Source organism: Micromys minutus (genome assembly GCF_963924665.1).
Source record: "Micromys minutus genome assembly, chromosome: 24".
Lineage (NCBI taxonomy): Eukaryota > Metazoa > Chordata > Mammalia > Rodentia > Muridae > Micromys > Micromys minutus.
The window spans coordinates 44,954,259-44,972,659 of record NC_137959.1 but is presented as its reverse complement, the minus strand read 5'-3'; the positions used below and the strand labels follow the sequence as shown (position 1 = coordinate 44,972,659).

The 18,401-nt window shown below is 41.8% G+C and overlaps 2 protein-coding genes across 5 annotated transcripts in view; both read left to right on the top strand.

Annotated features, from left to right (window-relative positions):
- ANKRD11 (ankyrin repeat domain containing 11) overlaps nt 1-18,401 on the top strand; it is a 150,076-nt gene that overhangs the window by 19,610 nt on the left and 112,065 nt on the right. The window lies entirely within an intron of this gene.
- On the top strand, nt 4,172-4,601 carry LOC308436502 (alpha-ketoglutarate dehydrogenase component 4-like). Its single transcript, XM_080937448.1, has one exon. It carries the CDS (start codon nt 4,176-4,178, stop codon nt 4,482-4,484), a length of 309 nt encoding a protein of 102 aa, XP_080793574.1. The 5' UTR covers nt 4,172-4,175; the 3' UTR covers nt 4,485-4,601.

The following is an 18,401-nucleotide window of genomic DNA, read 5'->3' as shown; positions in this document are numbered from 1 at the left end:
GCAGTTGTTTGAAAGAGCACACAGTTGTGTGGGTTGAGAGTGAGTGCATCTCATTTTTTCAGGCATTTGGCCCAGGTCTGGTCAGGTCAAGCCACAGAGGCTTGCACGATGAGCAGTGGCTACGCCAGTGCTCCCTTAGGTTGCCGGCGAATTTGTCTCCTGGTTGTAGAATTGAAGTTTCTGTTTTCTTACTACTGGCTGACCTGTGGGAAGCTCTTTTGGCTGTTTTTCAGGCTTTCTGTACTTTGCCACCAGTGTGCTTGCAACTCAGCAGTTTACTTACAAGCCTGCAGCAAAATCTTTTATTCTATTTGGGAAGGATGAGTTTTAAATCACAGTGCAGTCTTGGAAATAACATTGTAGCCATTTTGCTGTTCTGTATAACCCAACCATGGGAGTAACATTACATTGCCTGTGCCTTGTTCTGATGCTTCAAGCTGCTGCTCTTCACTTGAGGGCTGTTCATGAGAGAAGCATTATGTGGTGGGTTCTGCTGGCATAAAACCTTTTCTCTGAATTCTCCAGTGCTCTGGTGTTGAGTATGAATGAGAGAGAGGGTCATAACAGATGGCCACATGTTTGGTGGAAGATCACTCTGGCTGCACCTTGTTACAGCCTGTGTGATGTTTACCTTTAGGTTTTATATTCTGAATTGTGCTGTTTGCTGCCTTTATAGTGCTGGATAAGAAGTGGGAGAAGTCACCTGTGAGAACAGGGTCTAGGGATCAAGGAATTATAGCCCTGAGTGTTTCTCCCCCATCCTTTAGGAAGCAGATTGGCTTTCTCTGCAAGCACATACAGGATTGTCAATTTGCTCTGGTTTCTTGGGCCTTCCTGCCCTTTGTACTTGGATTCCATCATTTGTCCACCTCTACTGCCAGGTATCTATTTCCTTCCCTCCTCCACTTCTCTCTCTTCCTCTTTCCTTTCTCGACAATATCTTCTTAATGTATCTCAGGCTAGTCTAGAACTTACTATGTAGATCAGGTTCACCTCCAGCATAGCACTTCCCATATCTTTGCCTTCTGAGTTCTCGATTGCAGGCACATCGCCTAACTCCCTCTACTCCATTCTTCTTCACCGTCCTTTACCTTGGTCCAAATATCACCAAGCTGGCTTTTCTTAAGTGTAAGATCTCATTTGATCATTCCCTTTCTTAGTGAAGGCTGTGGTTTTGCTAGGTTGTTTTTCTTCTTCCACTTTTTCTTTGTTCAGAGCCTACTGTCCTTCAGGTCTCAACTGTCCAGTGAACCTTCCTGAACTCAGGTTTAGCTTTGTCTGCTTGTGACTTCTGGCCTCAGTTGGATAATCATTCTTGCCTCACAGTACCCTTTGTCCTCTGGTAATAATTGCTGTTTTGTGTCTTTTATTTAATGATATTCTGGCCCCCACTCCCTTTTGAGATACAAGTGTATCCAGGTCGACATTAAGCTCAAGGTGATCCCACTTCTGCCTTTCACCTGCTGGGAACAGAAAAGGATGCATTGCTGTGCTTGGTTCTGCACGTTGCTGAGTATCCTGAAACAGCAGGCAGCAAGACTTACATGCTCTTCGTGAACACTGATAAATGTGTCACCTTCTTAGTAAATATTTAAAGATATACAACACAGCCACTAACTGGACCTGGAATGTTTGTTTACTGCATCTATTGCTTCAAGTTTCAGGAGCCTTGTGTCATTGCTGACTTTATTGTGTGACTCCAAAGAGGCCAGCCCCTTCTGTAAAAACCAGTTTTATAAGTCTCCAGTCATCTCTAGGTTTACTTAGAAATATTTCGTCAGTGAAAGGTGGCTTGTGGGAAGTTGACAGAGCAGATAAATGTCCCTATCTGGGAGTCTCAGCAGGAACATCTTTCTTTCCATTTTTTTCCTATGTTTAGGGTAGCTCTTCTATTTACTGGAGGCTTAGGTCTCTTAATTTTGTAATTAAAAGCTTAGCTAGAGATACTGTGTTGGAGCCTCTCATTTCTATACAGAACCATAAGCATAGGTACAGTCTCATTGAGCACTTGAAGATGCAAACTAAGCATCCTTGTTTGTTTTTGTTCTTTTGACTACTTTTCTTGGCTTTTGTGTTCTGGGTGTGTTTATTGGCCAGCATACTTGTACACTTGAGCCTCAGAAAAGGATGGGTGATCTGCTTTTGTATTCGGGACCCAAAATTGTGGCTGCGTATTACTCCTCTTTCCAAGCTCAGTTATCTCTACTCTGGAGCAATTTTTAAAGAGGTGCTTGATGAGAGGTCTGGAGGCTGACTGAGCTGCTTTTGACTGTCTGTGTGAGTGGGGAATGCTGCTGATTATATCGGTCTTTCTACCCAGATACCTTTTTATCAGAAAATAATGATACAGTGAGTATGTGGCATGCTGCTTGTCACTGCATTCCTGAGCTGTGGTGAGCTGCATCATTGGCTGCTCTGCACGTAAAGTAGGAACTGGTAACTAGAGATAGAAGTGTTTCAAATAACATGGCTACATGTGTTCCTTCTCTCCTTTTTTCCTCTGTGTAGTCCTTGTTCTACAGACCAGACTGACTTCAAACTCAGTGATTGGCCTTTCTCTTTCTTCCGAGTGCTGGGATTAAAGGCGTGTGCCACCATTGCAAGACCTCCTTTTCCTTTTTTTTTTTTTTTTTTAAAGAAAGCTTTTTGTGTATATGTGAGCGCCAACATGTTTGTATGTGTAACAATAAGTTAGAAGAGGTTGTCGATCCCCTGGTGCTGGGCTTGGCTTCTGGTACATACAGGTGGTTGTGAACTGCCTGATGTGGGTGCTGGGAACTGAACTTCCGTTCTTTTCAAGGGTGGTGGTGGTGGTGGTGGTGGTGATAGTAGTAGTAGTTTGTGTGTGTGTGTGTGTGTGTGTGTGTGTGTGTGTGTGAGAGAGAGAGAGAGTGAGTGTGTGTGTGTGGGTGTGGGTGTGGGTGTGTAGTGGAGAGGCAGCTCAGCAGTTAAAGAACACTCACTGGCACATTCTCAAAGGACTGAAGTTTGATTTCCAGCACCCACAGAGCAACTTACAATCACCTGTAACTCCGTTGAGTGTGCCAGATACACATGTGCATAAACATACAGGCAGGCAAAATAACTTGCACATAAAATAGAAAAGAACTGAGTAGCAGGTACTCCTAAACATTTCGTTATCCCCTCCCTCTTTGTGTTGCAAGTGACTGAATTAGATAGTGAACTAAATTTCACATTCAACCTTTGCTTTTTGTGATATAAAGTCCCCCCCCCCCCTCAGGGCAAGCACTTGGCAAAATCACCTCCTGTTAGGCTCCTTCAGGAAGTGGGTATAATTCTTACTGGCTTGTGAAACTCAGTTCATCTTTTCAGATTTGAATTTTTTAGGAATGTAAGATCATTTCATGATGTAGGGCCTCAAGTTGGCCTGCTTTTAAATTTTGCATGCAGCTGTTAAAGGAAGTTGTTAACATTTCCAGATAGTGACTCTTTAGTTGGAGATTGAATTGTGCTTTTTTGTTGAGACTGTGGAAAGGAAGGGAGGGCATTAGTTTCTGTGCTTTCATAAGATTTCTTAGAGGTGAATATTTTGCTTTTCTTTTTTGTTAGTTTTCTTAGGTTAATCTGTTTTTACAGTTCCATTTTGTCTGGACGTGTGGCATCTCTAGCTGTTTGTTCTTAAATGGGGCACTTCGTTTTATCCTCAGAAAACATGCCTTTATCTTATTGCACACAAATTTGTTTCCTGATTGTGTTTTGAGGGGGGGGGTCAAATGCCCTTCAGCCCCCTTTCTACTGACAGGATCCTATATAGATAGGATTTTAATCTTTCTTACAAGCTGTGACCATCATTAATTTATAAGCATGGAGGTTACATTTGCCTCATTTGCTACATTCTGTTTTCTTTTGAGATAGGTTTTTAATGTATCACACTTGATATGAGTTGAAGAGGACTTTGTCTCTACTTCCTACAGGCGTATGCCACCATACCCAGACGATGAAGTGCTTTGGATTGGACCCAGTTTTTGTGCATGCTAAGTAAATACTCATGTTTGCTCATGCTAGGTAAACAGCCCAGCTGCATGGCCAGCCCTTTATATCTACTTTGAAAATGTTCTCATATGTGTATGTATGTGTTAATGACCTACTCACTATCAAAGGGGTAATGGTTATGCATTTCTTCCTAGTTTAAGAATTTTGGGCTGGGGGTCACGATGGGCAGCAAGATGGCTTCCGCCACCAGGGTCATGCAGATAGTGAAACCACATGCTCCACTAATAAAGTTCCCTAACAGAAGAGACAAACCTAAACTCAGTGCCTCAGAAGCCTTGGGATCTGCTGGACAAGGCCCCCACTCCTCTGTAGTTTCACAGCATTCTAAAGGAAATATGTCCCCAGATTTACTGATGCATCAGGGGCCACCAGACACTGCAGAAATAATAAAATCATTACCTCAGAAGTACAGGAGGAAACCTATGTCTCAAGAGGAAATGGAATTTATCCAGCGCGGGGGTCCAGAGTGATCACTGTGGCTGCTGCTTGTCACCAGACAGAAGGATAAGCTTTACAATAAAGGACTTCCACAATGTCAAATGAAAAGTCATATATTAAGCAACCTTAATAAATATTCTGTAAGCAGAATGAAGTATAGAAAAAAAAAGAATTTTGATGTCTGATTATTGATTTTTTTTTTTCATCAGATTTTTCTTTTGGTCCCAATATTAAGGCAATACTTACTAACATATGTACTGCTTGGAAAGTTTTGCCTGTTTATAATTAACAGTAAAGAGTGAATACTAGCAGGGTATGGTGGCTTTAATCTTGGCACTTGGGAGGCAGGGGTAGGCAGATCTGATACCCATGAGTTTAAGACTAGCCTTGTCTAAAATGAGTTTTGGGATACCCAGGGCTACACAGAGAGACCCGCATCTCAAAGAACAAACAACAAACAAGAATGCTGTCCCAGTCCCCGGTTTTCCTTCCGTCTCTTCATAATCACCCCTTTTCACTGTGTTTTTGTCACATACTACCTGACCGAAACATCTTGAGACAGTAAGACTTTGGCTCTCAGTTTTAGTCTGTCATGGTGGGGAGGAGGTTATGGAAGAGTGAGTAGCTCATTTTATGGTGGCCTGGGTGTAGACCATGAGGAGGGGAAGGGGGCAGCAGGGAGAACAGTGTCTGCATGTCTGCTAGTGTGCTGACATTCCACCTTTTCCCTTCTGTACCATTCAAACCTTTGAGTTGGTGCTGCCCATATTCAGGGCAGGGCTTCCTCCTCTGACAGTCTTTCTGGAAATGCCCTCTTAGACACACGGCAGAAGTGTTCACTAGCCTAGTACTGTTCAGTCAGGTTGACAGGAAAATGAACTGAGATACATACTTTATTCTTCCCAGTCTAGTTCCTGTCCCTTAGAGTTACAGACAAGCATAAAATGTGTCTCACATAGCAATCAAAAAATTAATCCCTTGTTGGGAAAAATTATTTTAATATTATTGAGTAGCTTCCAGGTGATTGTTAATAAAGAAAATGAACGTGGACTGAAGAGATGCTCCAGATCTTTAGATGACCTGGGTTAAGTTCACCGCACTGTTCACAGCATCTGTAACTCCAGTTTCAGGGGATTTGACGAACTCTTTTGGCCTCCACATATATACGAAGATATCAATACACATAAACATTAGTTGGGGCCCGGGAGATGGCTCAGCAGTTACGAGCACTTGCTGTTCTGACAACCTAACAAACTCCAGCTCGGGATTGGCTCTCTCCACACTTGGGCTCATTGTGTTCACACCCATGTGCAGATACACGAGCCCGTACATAACTCATAAGAATGATGGATTGGCTACATAACTGCTTGGCTGTCGGTCTGTATGTGCAGTTCTGTGCTTGGTGCCCAGGGAGGCAAGAAGATTCTTTGGGAATAGAGTTACAGACAGATGGTTGTGAGCCACCTTGTAGGTGCTTTGAATGAAACCAGGGTCCTCTGGAAAAGCAGCCTCTTAACTGCTAAGACATCTGTCCAGTTCATGGAAGTGAATCTTTAAAATCAAAAAAGACACAACTTGATTTTTAAAACATTTTTTAAATTATAAAATTAAAAGAGGGTAAAATTAAAATTGGGTAATATGAAACTAGTGGGCTATTGACATTTTTGCTTGATAAATCAGCGTGTGCCAAGCCAGTCTTCCATGATCTTTCAGTCGTTCATGATCGTCTGTAAGATACTATTCATTTTATGTAAGTGTATTTGAGTGTTTATATGTTCCACTTTATTGAGACAGGGTCTCTTACTAAACTTGAGCTAAGTCTACTAGATAGCCAGATTGATTGCCTCTTGAATGGTCACTACAGCTGCCTGGATTCTATGTGGGCTTCTATGTATCTGAACTCCATCCCTCATGTTATTACAGCAAAAGTCCTTTTTCCAGTGAGATATCGCCCTAGTCCCATTTAAAAAAAATTTTTATGTGTATGGGTTTTGCTTGCTTGCGTGTGTAATAAGTATGTATGTGCGTGTGTGTATATGGTGTATTTGTATATCTGTGTAGTATGTGCTTGAGCACGCATGTGCATTTGTGCATGCATACAATGTTTTCATGTACCACACATGGCCTTAGTGCTCTCAGAGGCCAGAGACTAGGTTTGTGTCCCTGGAGCTGTAGTCACAATAGTTGTGAGCTGCGTGTAGGTGATGTGAACGGAACCTGGGTCTCCAGCAGCAGAGTGCTTCTAACCTCTGAGCTGGAGTTTCAGGCAGTTGTAGGCTGCTTGAGTTGGGTAATGGAAACTGAACTTAGGTTATTCAGCAAGAGCAGTAGGCACTCCTCACCGCCTGGACCTTCTCTCCAGGGTGAAATAGGCATCCAGAGATTAAGTCTTATGACCCTAATGAGTAGTATCTTTTCATCGAGTTTTCAGGTGTGGAAGTCAGAAGACAGACAGATTGGGACTTGATCTTTCTCTTTGCATGTGAGTTGGGGTAATTGTCTTGGAGGCACACAGTGGTACCAGCTGTCTTGCCAGTTCTTTAAACTCTCATGTTGTCACTCACTTCCCCACCATTGCCACTGCCCATTGCCCATTCTTGCCCTGTAGTTGAGGTTTGTCTTGAACTCCATCCAGATCCCCGTGTCTCTGCACCATGAATGCTGTGCAGAGGTCTCCTGCTCCTTCTCTGGCCTTCACTTGATTTCTTTGTAAGATGTTAAGGACTATCTTCCATTGTAATTTGAGTAGCTTTTATTTCTGATCTTTTGGTATGATTGTGTTGCTCAAAATCTGGTGCAGTGGTGGCTGTGGACATCCAAGGCCCTTTTTTTAAAATTAAAAAAAATTTTTTTATTAAGCCAAAAGGTGTCATTTCTCCTTAGTGACTGTGTTGTTAACTATAGCCATTCCTCAGTATACTTAATGAGGTTGAGGAACTTAATTCAGCTTGAATTTGCTGATTCCTGCTCCCAGAAATTATTAGAGACTTAAAAAATACATTTATTTATATATTTATTTATTATATATAAGTGCACTGTCGCTGTCTTCAGACACACCAGAAGAGGACATCAGACCCCATTACAGCTGGTTGTGAGCCACCGTGTGGTTGTTGGGAACTGAACTCAGGTCCTCTGGAAGAGCAGCCAGTGCTCTTAACCACTGAGCTGTCGTTCCAGCCCCCAATCAGTGACTTTTATTTCAAGGAATTATCTGTTGAGTTGTCCTCCCCATACTCCAACCCCCCTCTTTTTTAAAAAGGACAGTTTCCCCAAAACATTGCAAACTGGTCTTTCCTTTGGGATATTCTTGCCTGTCTCCAGATTGCATGGTTCTCTCTTTTTTTTAATTTGGAAATATTGTGCATTGTATTGTTCTTCATAAATTGATTTTTTAAAAGTTTTTTTTTGGGTGTGTGTATGGGTGTGTTTGTTTTTGAAAGAAGGGTGTTTTTGGCTGCATGCATGTCTGCATATTGCATGAGTACCTGGTGCCAGAGGAAGCCAGAGAAGAGGGCATCAAATCTTCTGGAACTGGAATTATGGATGGTAGTGATCTACTATGTGGGTGCTGACTATCTACTGAACCCCTTAACTACAGAACCACCTCAACAGTCTTTGGAGGTAGAATCTTAAGCTGCCTTTACTTCCCAAGTTTTGGGGTAACAGAGGTGTGTCACAATGAAAAATTTGAAAATCCACATGGGCCTGTTGTTGTGACACATGTCTTTAATCCCAGCACTTTGGAGGTAGAGGCCATGGATGTCTGTAGCCAGCATTTGCTTTATTGTGGGCCCTTCTTTCTTCCACCCCTATCCACCTCTTTATTTTTGACCCTTTCAACCTCCTACCTAGTACTAGATTATCATTAGACTATGTCCTGCTTGTTAGGGGCGTTGATCTCGAGTTCCTTGGGGGCAAGGCAAGTTCGTAAGTTTGATCTTTGCTGTCAGAATATTTGATTTTTTTTTCTTTTTTTGTGCAAGACTTACTTAACAAATGAGACGAACAGCAACCAACCAACCAACCAACAACCAACCTGCATCTGGGGCCCCAGCATTATGTAACTCCTGAAAAGTCCCCAGAATTCCAAATGTCACACACTTGCAGAGCTGTCTGCAGCTGGCAAAACCACGCCTCTGCTAGAGCACGAGGCAAATCACAGTCGCTGCTGTGGACAGTCTGAAGCAGCTCCATTTCCCACACCTGAGATTAAAATGAAAACATTACCATAATATTTATGCTTTTTAATAATTCTCACTGTAGATCTCACTGAGTTGTGGGCCAGCTTGGTCTACATAGGGAATCCCAGGTTAGCTGGGGCTGTATTGTGAGACTCTGCTTCCAGAAATAAGGAAGAGTCACTAAATAATGATACATTGATGATCTAGCATGTTTCCAGGCTTGCGGGTAATGTGGCATGTTTCCTAGTTGGAGACTGAATAGCATGGCATTCCTCTGAACCCCAAGAATAGCAGAGCATTTGGAAATCTGGAGCTTCAGGGCTTCACTCTGATCTCATTTTACTGGTTCACATCAGTTCAGCCTTTATTAAGGGGTGTGAAATGCACTCTTTGATCTTACATGGAGGAGTAGCAGTCATATCTCAGGATCAGAGGATAGGAGTTTGTGCCATGGGCATAAATAGTCGCATTCATACAGTCACACATAACTTGCCTTGTTATAACTTGTTATAAGAGTCAGTGTACCAATGTGCTCCATCCCTAACCCTATATCTTAGTTTCTTGAACTGGATGTAGTGTAAAAGCCTTGCATGAGTATCCATCTGTTGGCCTTATGGATATCCAGTGAAACTTAGTCCCTAACAGTGAGGGTTTTGCCAATTTCAAAAAGCTGGGACTTAATGAGTACCTAAGGCTGGCTGGGAACACTGATTAAAGGCATGTGTTATCAAGCAGGGCCTAAAGTCACTTCATTTTTAAATTAGCTGCATTAGTCTTAAAACATTCGAATACTAAACTTGATGCTGATCCAAACACTGCTCACCTGTCTACCATTCATAAGTCCTGGGTTCAGTTCTCTTGCACAGACCTAGGTACAATTGGTGTACAATTGCAGTCCCAACACTCAACATACGGGTCAGAACCAAGATAAGCCCATGACAGATAAGCAAAGGTCCTGTGGACTATGGATGACCTTTTTTTGGTGGGGTGGCTTGCCTGCCTCCCTCTCTCCCTTTCTCCCTCCCTCTTTTCTTTCTTTCTGAGCTAGGCCCTTTTCCTAGCCTTCCTCTTCTCTTTCATTCTTTCTTTATTGATTGATTGATTGATTGATTGATTTGATTGATTGATTGACTGACTGGCTGACAGGGGTTCTTCTCTGTCTTGGAACTCTGCATATCAGGCTGATCTTGAGCACAGAGATCCATTTCTTTCTGCCTCCCTAGTGTTGGGGAATAAAGGTGTTAGACACTACACTCAGCTTGTCCTTGTTATTTCTTAATGCTTAAGAGGCTTTTAAATAGTCACATTTTTATTTGTGTGTGTGCTGTGTGTGTCTTGGACCCAGGAAACTAATTCATATCTTTAGTTTTGGGCCAATGGTTTTGCCTTAAACCATCTTTTTGAAAAAATCCAAGGTCCCACTCTAGCTCAAGCTGGCCTCACACTCATGGTGATTATCGGGCACAGTGCTGGAGTACAGCCAGCCCACAGACACCACTCCAGAACCATTGCTCTTTGTTAAGGGCTTGAGCCTTATGATATGGGGTGGTGTGGACCCAGGGTGCTTATGAAAGCTCTGCCACTGAGCTACAAATTTTGCTCTTAAACATTCTTTTAAAAAGTCCATTTTCTTTTTTTTTCAAAAAAATTTTTTTTCCTATGGAGTGTGTCAGGGCTGTTCTTAGGTTTCACATAGAGTATATGATTCTAGAACTAATGGGGGAGGGCTGAGAGCGTGAACCCATTTCTGTCTGCCATCATCTCTAAAATGACACTAGATAGTTTGCAGTTAGTTTTCTAAAAGCCTGGAACAACTTGTTAGTTGACTTTGACTTGACTTTTTATTTCTTAAGGCAAGGAAGGTCTTGTTTTGTAGCACTCTGCCTACGGTCTGGAATCACTGTGTGCAGCCTAGGCTAGTCTGGAATTTATGGGCTTCTTGCCTCAACCTCCTAGTTGCTGAGTTAGGAAGAAGTGCCACAACCTGGCTCCTGCTGCATCTTTCCTGTATCCCTCTGAATTTATGCCAGTGTATTGTGTACTTGGTATTGAACAGTGAGTAATGACTGTGGAAGAGTCTCCTTTCCTAGATCTGAGCACTGTGCTTACAGGACGCCGGGAAAAGGTTTGTTTTTTTCTTTCAGTGGTGTAGTACTCGAAAAGCAGGTTTTGTCTACAGGTTCAAAAGCAGGTTTTGTTTACAGGTTCCGCCAGTCTCCTGTGGCTGGAAGCAGGCCCAGGAGGTGTGTCTGACTAGTCACAGATCCATTGTCTTGTCATTAACAAATGTTTGTAGATTTATGTTCTATACCAGGTGGCATTTTGTGTTGAGAAGAGAGAATTTATACCAGTTTGATTTATTATCATTTATAGATTAAACTTTTTAGGGTTTTCTGTCTGAAGTTTCACCACTTTTTGTTAGCTTACCCTTCCCTTTAATTTGGCTTCCTAATCACCCTCAAGTGTTGTACAAAGAGCCAGAAAGTCAGTAGTTTAGGTTTTGCTTGCAGCCCTTCAGCTCTGCCCTTGTAGGGAATGAGCACAGATGTGCTAAATGAGCCTGATGCCTGTCAGTCAAGTTTCGTTAACACTAAAATTATAGTTTTGGAACTGGGAATATGGCTTGGTGGTTAAGAATGTGGTTGGCTATAATACAGGAAACCCTGGGTTTGATTCCCAACATCACATAAACTGGGTTTACAGGTATGTTTTATACTATTTTATTATTTGATTTGAGACTCGAACATGAAGGTTGTACAGGCTGGCCTTGAGCTTGGCTCTTCTCACTGAGCCTCTTGAGTAGATGGGATCACAGGTAGATTCTACTACTTAGGCTTGAAAGAGAAGTGCAAGCTCCCTCCAACCCCCTCTGTAACTCTGGCTGCCCCCTTGAACTCAGAGATCTGCCTGCCTTTGTCTGATTGGTGTGATTAGAAGTCACCACCACCACCTGGCAAAGGCAGGCAGGACTCTGCAGGAGCCAGGAAATGAACCCGGTTTCCTACGGTAGGCGAGAATTCAACCACTGAATCACCCATGCCATTTGTGTTAGTTACTCTTGAGAAAGGATTGCCTGTCAGTTTTGTCCTTGGGGAATATACCATGAACCACATCAGTGTTTCTGTAATTACTTACTTGGTTTAATAATTTCTTCAAAGTGTAGTTTAATGTGTCTTGAATTTGTACTAGCAGCTTTAGTCAAAGATGGTGTGTGCGTTTCACAAGTTAGATTATTCTAAACCCTGATGTGAAGAAGTTAGGTAACCTGTAATCATACGGTACAGAGAGTAGCAAATGTAGCTTGGAATAAGATGGAACTGTCTCCATTTTTAGTGTTCTGCATTCCCTTTTGCATATCCAGATCTCAGCCTACTTTCATTTTCCTTCTTGCTGAGGGCTTCCTTTAAAGTCTCTTGAAAATAATATTTTTATTACGCTTATTTATTTTTGCGTATGTCTCAGTGTGGATACTTATGGATAGCTTTTTGCAGTGGCCTTTGTATATATGTCAGAGGACAATTTGACCCTCCTATGTGGGTCCTGGGTCATCAGGTTTGGCAGCAACCTTTACTTGGCTAGCCATCTTGCAAGGTGCGCCCCCCCCCCCCCCAGTACATTCCATTGATAAGTGCCTTCAGCTTTTGTTTCAGAACATGTTTGTTTTTCTTTGCTTTAAAAATGTGTGTGTGTAGGGGAGTGGTTACAGGTTTTCCTGTTGCTCTCTACCTTATTTTTTGAGACGAGGCCCTCTGATCCAGACTAGGATCTGGTTAGCGAGTTCCTGGAATTCTTTGGATTTTATTTCTTCAGCCAACACCTGACTTTTTAACGAGTGGGTTGAATTCAGAAATTGATGCCTGTATGGAAAGTGCTTATTACAGACTGACCATTTCTTTAGTTCTGCCTTTTTATTTTAAATTGAAACTTACTTCTTCTTATTAGTGCTTATATGTGCATTTGAGTTTGTGAAGGTCAGAGCAGTTGATTTTCTGTTTCTACCTTTTGTGGGCTCTGAACTGCAGGTCCACACTTTAGCCAGCAGAACTGTCCTTCTGTTCTCTTTCCTTTGAAGACTTTATTGTACTTTATTTTTATATGTATGAATGCAGATTTGCTGCCATGGGACACATGCGTAGAGACCAGAGGACAGCTGTCAGCTCTTAGGTGGTTTCACTACATCAAGACAAGTCTTATTATTTCTGTGGATGGGCTGACTTAGCTGCCAAACTTATGCTGATACCTCTTGCCACCATCTCAGAGTGGGTGTGACGGGACCACAGAAGGAGCCAGCACACCAGTGTTAGTGTTACCTACTGAGCCAGCTTGCTGGCCTTCTTCCTTTTTGAATGAAAACTTTAATTGAAGTGTGTCACACCATGACAAGTAAACTGAGTTCTGATTTAGTCAGTTCTTTCTCCTGTGCCTTCCTTCTGCACCCCAGTAGTGTAGGAAATGATTCCTCTGTAGGATAAATGATTCCCCTTCCCATAACACACTTTGCTTTTCCTTCTGATGAATAATCCTAGGATCCTACTAGGCAAGTGCTCTACTATTGAGTACATTGTTTGCGCTTTTTCAGGTTTTCATTTTAAGGCAAGGTCTCATCAGTGAGTTGTTTAGACTGGCCTTGAACTTACTCTGTAGTTTCAACAGGCCTTGAATTTGCAGTTCTCCTGACTCAGCCTCCTAAGTTGTAGGATTATATATAAGTCTGTGCCATTGGGTCTGGCTTTCATTGCGCTTTGAAAGAAATTTTTGGTGTTTTTTAAGATATTTAGCATTTCTATGGGACTGGAGATGTGACTCAGATGTAAAGAGGACTTGCTTTTCCTGCAAAGACCAAGTTGAATATCCAGCACCTACACGGTGGCTGACATCATCATGGCAGTGCCCTTTTTTAATCTCTGTGGGCACTTGTTCTTTTTGTTTTTGTTTCTGTTATTGAGAGTGAGTCTTGAATATCCCAAGCTAGCCTCAAGTTTATGTTGAACTTCTGGTCCTTCTGCCTCCACCTCCCAAGCACTAGGAGTAGAGATCTATTTTACCAGGTCTGGTTTATGGGACTCTGGGGGCTTGAACGTGGGGCTTCCAGTATGCTAGGCAAACATTCTCCCAATTAAGATACACTCCTAGGTCTCTCTTCCTAATTGCTTGAGACAAACCCTCAGCATGAAGCTCTGTCTGTACTAGAACCCCTGATAGAGATCAGGCAGGCACAGAATCTTCCTCCCTCTGCCTCTCAATGCTGGAGTCCCAGATGCTGTCTGTATTCCTATTACCCAGTGGTAATTTTTCTTCATTTGATTTTCACCAGTAGAAGAAATGTTAATTTTTCTTTGTAGGTCCAACATTTATGTCGTCTGCAAATCTCCTATACCGGGTGCTTTAACTTCATGTTTATCATGCTTTGTACATTTAATATTAAGAAGTTGTAGCCTGGCATGGTGACTCATGCCTTTAATCACAGTACCGGAGGCAGAAACAGGTGGATCTCTCTGAGTTTGGGGACAGCCAGGGCTATATAGAAAAACCCTGTTTTGGAAAAAAAAAGTCAATTAGACAAGAAAATAAAAATGTAAAGCTTTATTTGTGTGCCCCTCCCCCATCACTTACTCAGTTGGCTCACTGCCCTCCTGGTCACCCCTGCAGCCCATTCCCTACTCTCCTTAGTTGTGATATATTTTTTTAAAATTTACTTATTTTATGTGTATGAATATTTTGCCTGCATGAATGTAAGTGCACCATGTGTACATATAGTCAGAAGAGGGGGGAGGAGTTACAGATGGCCGTTAGCAGCCATGTGGGTTCTGGAACCCAAACCTGGATCCTCTTAACTGCTGAGCTGTTTTTCCAGTCCTAAGTGCTTTCTTAAACCATTGTGTTTTGTACAGCCTGTTTCATTTCAGAGTAGTAAAAAAAAAATAACAGGTTGCTGTGTCAAAATTATAATAAGGTTAGCATTATTTTATTTTACCTTACTTTGAGACAGTAGTCCTTGCCAAGCTGGAAAACTTGATTTGTAGAAAACTCACCAGGGAGAGTAAGCCATCTAACTCTGGTGATTTATTAGTGTGTCGTTCACACACATTTTCTCCTTTCCAACTTACACAGAAATAAAAGCAAGCTCGAGCGAGCGCGCGCGCGCACACGCACACACACACACATGAATCTTTAAATGAGAGAAGGTATTCTTGTTAAAAACCACCTACATCCCTGAATTATCTAAAAGAAAGGCTGATGTTAAACAAGAACTGAGAGAGAGCTTTGAGAAATAAAATACGGTGCCAGTGTGAGGGCTTGGAGCCAGTGATTGTATTTAAACAAATCCAGGTCACTCCAGAAAAATCTTTCCTCTCCTGTAAGCATTACTGTCTTCTTCCTTTGCCATTCATTGGCAGGGGTGCCCCTCTGAGGGCAGAGCAGTAGGTGACTGTACAAAAAAGCCTTCCTCCTTGGGGATAGCTCATCTTGAAGTGTATCCTTGTGGCATATTGGCTCACACGGCCCATCCAGCTCCTGTTTTGTGTGCTTATGTTAACCACGGTTTCCTGATGTCTCAGTGGTTATTTTTAGTGACTTTTACAGAGCTATACTTCAGATAACAAGAACAAACGGTATGATCAGCCTTAGACAGTTACTGTGTGGTGAATGTTAGTGACTGAGAACCTTACATCATGCCCCAGCTTTTTAAACCCTTTCCACCCTCCAGGCAACCACCAATCTGCTTTTCTTTTGCAGGTTAATTTGACTGTGTCATACTTTCCCATAACCAGAGTCATCCAAGTTATAGCCTCTTGTGTCTGACTTTGTTTTTGTGGAGTAATTGAAAACAACTCATGGTGGCTGGGGAGATGGCTAAGAGCACTTTATTCTTCTAGAAGATCCAAGTTTGGCTCCTAGCACACACATGTAGTTCACAACCATCTGTATATAACTCCAGTCCCAGAGGATCTGAACTCCAGGCCTTCCAGGACACTTATTTATGAACACATGCCTGCATACAGACACCATACCTACACATAGTTTAAAATGAAAATAAATATTAAAAACAAACTGAAATGTGGTCAATTTTTTTAATCAAAATTTATTGTTTTGCTTTATGAGTTGCTATTTTGCCGCTATACATATCTGTACAGCACAGTATGACACTAGAGGAGAGCAAGAGTTATGGGCAGTTGTAGCTGCCACGAGGTATCAGGAATTGAACTTGGTTCTCTGGAAGAACAGTTTGTGCTCTTAACAACTAAGGCAGCTCTCTATCTAGCCTCCTGGTGTGACCATTTTAAATTGGGCAATTCTTTGACATTTGTACTTTTTTAGCATTACCCTAAAAGAAAATAGTTATTCATCAATCTTGTTACTCTTTAAACTTTTTAACAGCAAACCCCTAATTATGGATTTATTATATTTTGTGTAAACAGAAACATGTATGGACTTTTGTATTTGTCTTTTCTTAGGTTAGTATTTTAAGGGTTTAACTTGTATGGATCATGCTTCTTATGACAAAGTAATATCGTACTGTATGGAGGTGTGTTTGTTCATCTTCAATGACATTTGGCTCTTAGGAATAGTGCTGCTGCTGTGAAAGTGGATGTGCACTTTCATTCAGACACTTTTTAGGTGTGTGCCTAGGAGTGAAATTGCTGGGTACTATGGTGGGTCTTATGCTTATATTTTGAGTAATTGTCGTTGTTTTTCTACAATTTTTGTACCATATGTCCTTCCTACTAAGACAGATCCAAAGACACAATGACAACTATTTGAGAATGATTCTTTTTTTTTTTGAAGATTTATTTATTATATACAAGTACACTGTAGCTATTTTCAAACACACCAGAAGAGGGCATCGGACTCTTACAGATGGTTGTTGTAAGCCACCATGTGGTTGCTGGGATTTGAACTCAGGACCTCTGGAAGAGCAGTCAGTGCTCTTAGCTACTGAGTCATCTCTCCAGCCAGAGAATGATCTTTATGCTCTCCAGTCTACTAGCAATTTTTGATAAGACTAGGGGGCTGTTGTTTCATGGTGTGTACATTAACAGTGCTCTGCTGCATAAGATTGGCAGCTTCTTCATTAGTAGATTTCTGTTCATTGTAAGCTTTTCTTAGATCCCCAAATTCTGAAGATCTGATTCTGAATAGATTCTGTTAATTTTTTTTTATTGGCCTTTTGGAAGCATAGAACTTTCATGAGTTGGTTTTTAGTGAGACAAGTAAGTTCTTTATATTTCTTACCTTGCTCTGTATTAGTAGGGGATTCTCATTGCCTGTGAGAAAGTATGTGTACATGTATGTTAAAATGTAATTCTTATGAGTGGGAATAGAAACATCATACATACTGTTTATCTGCTTTTTCCAGTCAGCTTCTCAATCCATTTGTGTGCAGAGGCTTATCCTTTTTTCTAACACTTCTTCAATTATGTTTCTGCCCTATTTTGAGTAGCTAGATATTCAGTTGGGATTTGAGAAAGGATACACAAATTTCCTGGATAGCACTAGGAACAAAGTTATTGTTTTGTAATCATTTTATTTGTGTGTGTGGTGGTGTGCTTGTGGACTTTTAGGGGTAATGAAGACTCATTCAAGCTGTGAGGGTTGGGAGCAATAGCTTTCACCTGTTAAGCCATCTCGTTGGGTCTTCTTTTTTTTCTTGATGCAGGGTGGTACTTGGGGTGATTCTCCTGTATCCCCCCCCACCCCCCTCAGTACTGGGATTTCGGGAATAGGGCACGGTGCCTGGCTTTACAGAGATTACAGTATGCACTTGTATAAACCTATGGCTATCTATGTTGTCTCAGTTGTACCAGCCTCACAGACTTACTCACTTAGCTTGAATCCCATTGCTGGATCCTTCTTGCTTAGGTCTAGCGTGTCTTAAGGAGGTAAATAAATATCAGTTACAGGCACAGAGACAGTGTTTATAGACAAAGCCTGGAGTATTCTCAGGAGACCACAGTAACCCTACCCACGTGATTTTTTTTCTCTCTCACTTGAAAGGTCCTGAGACGTGAACACTATAGAAAATGGCGGTGCTTAGCCTGGTGTCAGGTTAAGAGAGCTGTTCTGCAGTTCTGCCCAGCAGGGGCACACAGCAGAGATATAGAACTAGAGAGAAAGAATTTTTGGGTGAAAGACTAGAGTGGGATGAGATCAAATCCTGGAGTCATCCCAAGCCCTGCCCCTTGTTATAATTCTGGCCTATGACTTTGATGCCCTCGGAACTTGAGACTACAGCAGACTCATGCTTTCTGATTTCAACTTCTTAGGTGCAGTTTGGCTCATTTACCTCTGGTTTTAAGGCAGTTGGTAATTATTATAGAATTGAGGCATGCTTTGGAATTTTTCGGTACTACTTTGGGGACAGAATTTAGGTGTAGTTTAAAGATTATAATTTCCCCCTCATGTTGACTTGTCTCTAAGATGTAAAAGAACTCCAAGATGATAGTATTTTAATTAATATAATCACTTTGCATCAAGTTGTGAATGTCTCTGAAAGCATGTGAGTGGTCATTCTGGGCCTTTGCTCATTCTACCAGCTCTACAGAGTTCTTGTGAGAAAGAAAGAATGCTACTTGGGATGATCTGTAATACTGTCCACAAAGTAAGGCTGTAATTTCAACACTCAGGCAAACCAGGAGTTTGAGGCCATTCTTAGCTCCACTGTTGAATTCTAGACCAGCCTTTGCTACCTGGAGAGTGATTGTACGTGTGCAAGAGTGTGTAAATCGAGGGCCAGTGCTTAATAGCTTATGCCATCTTAATAGCTAT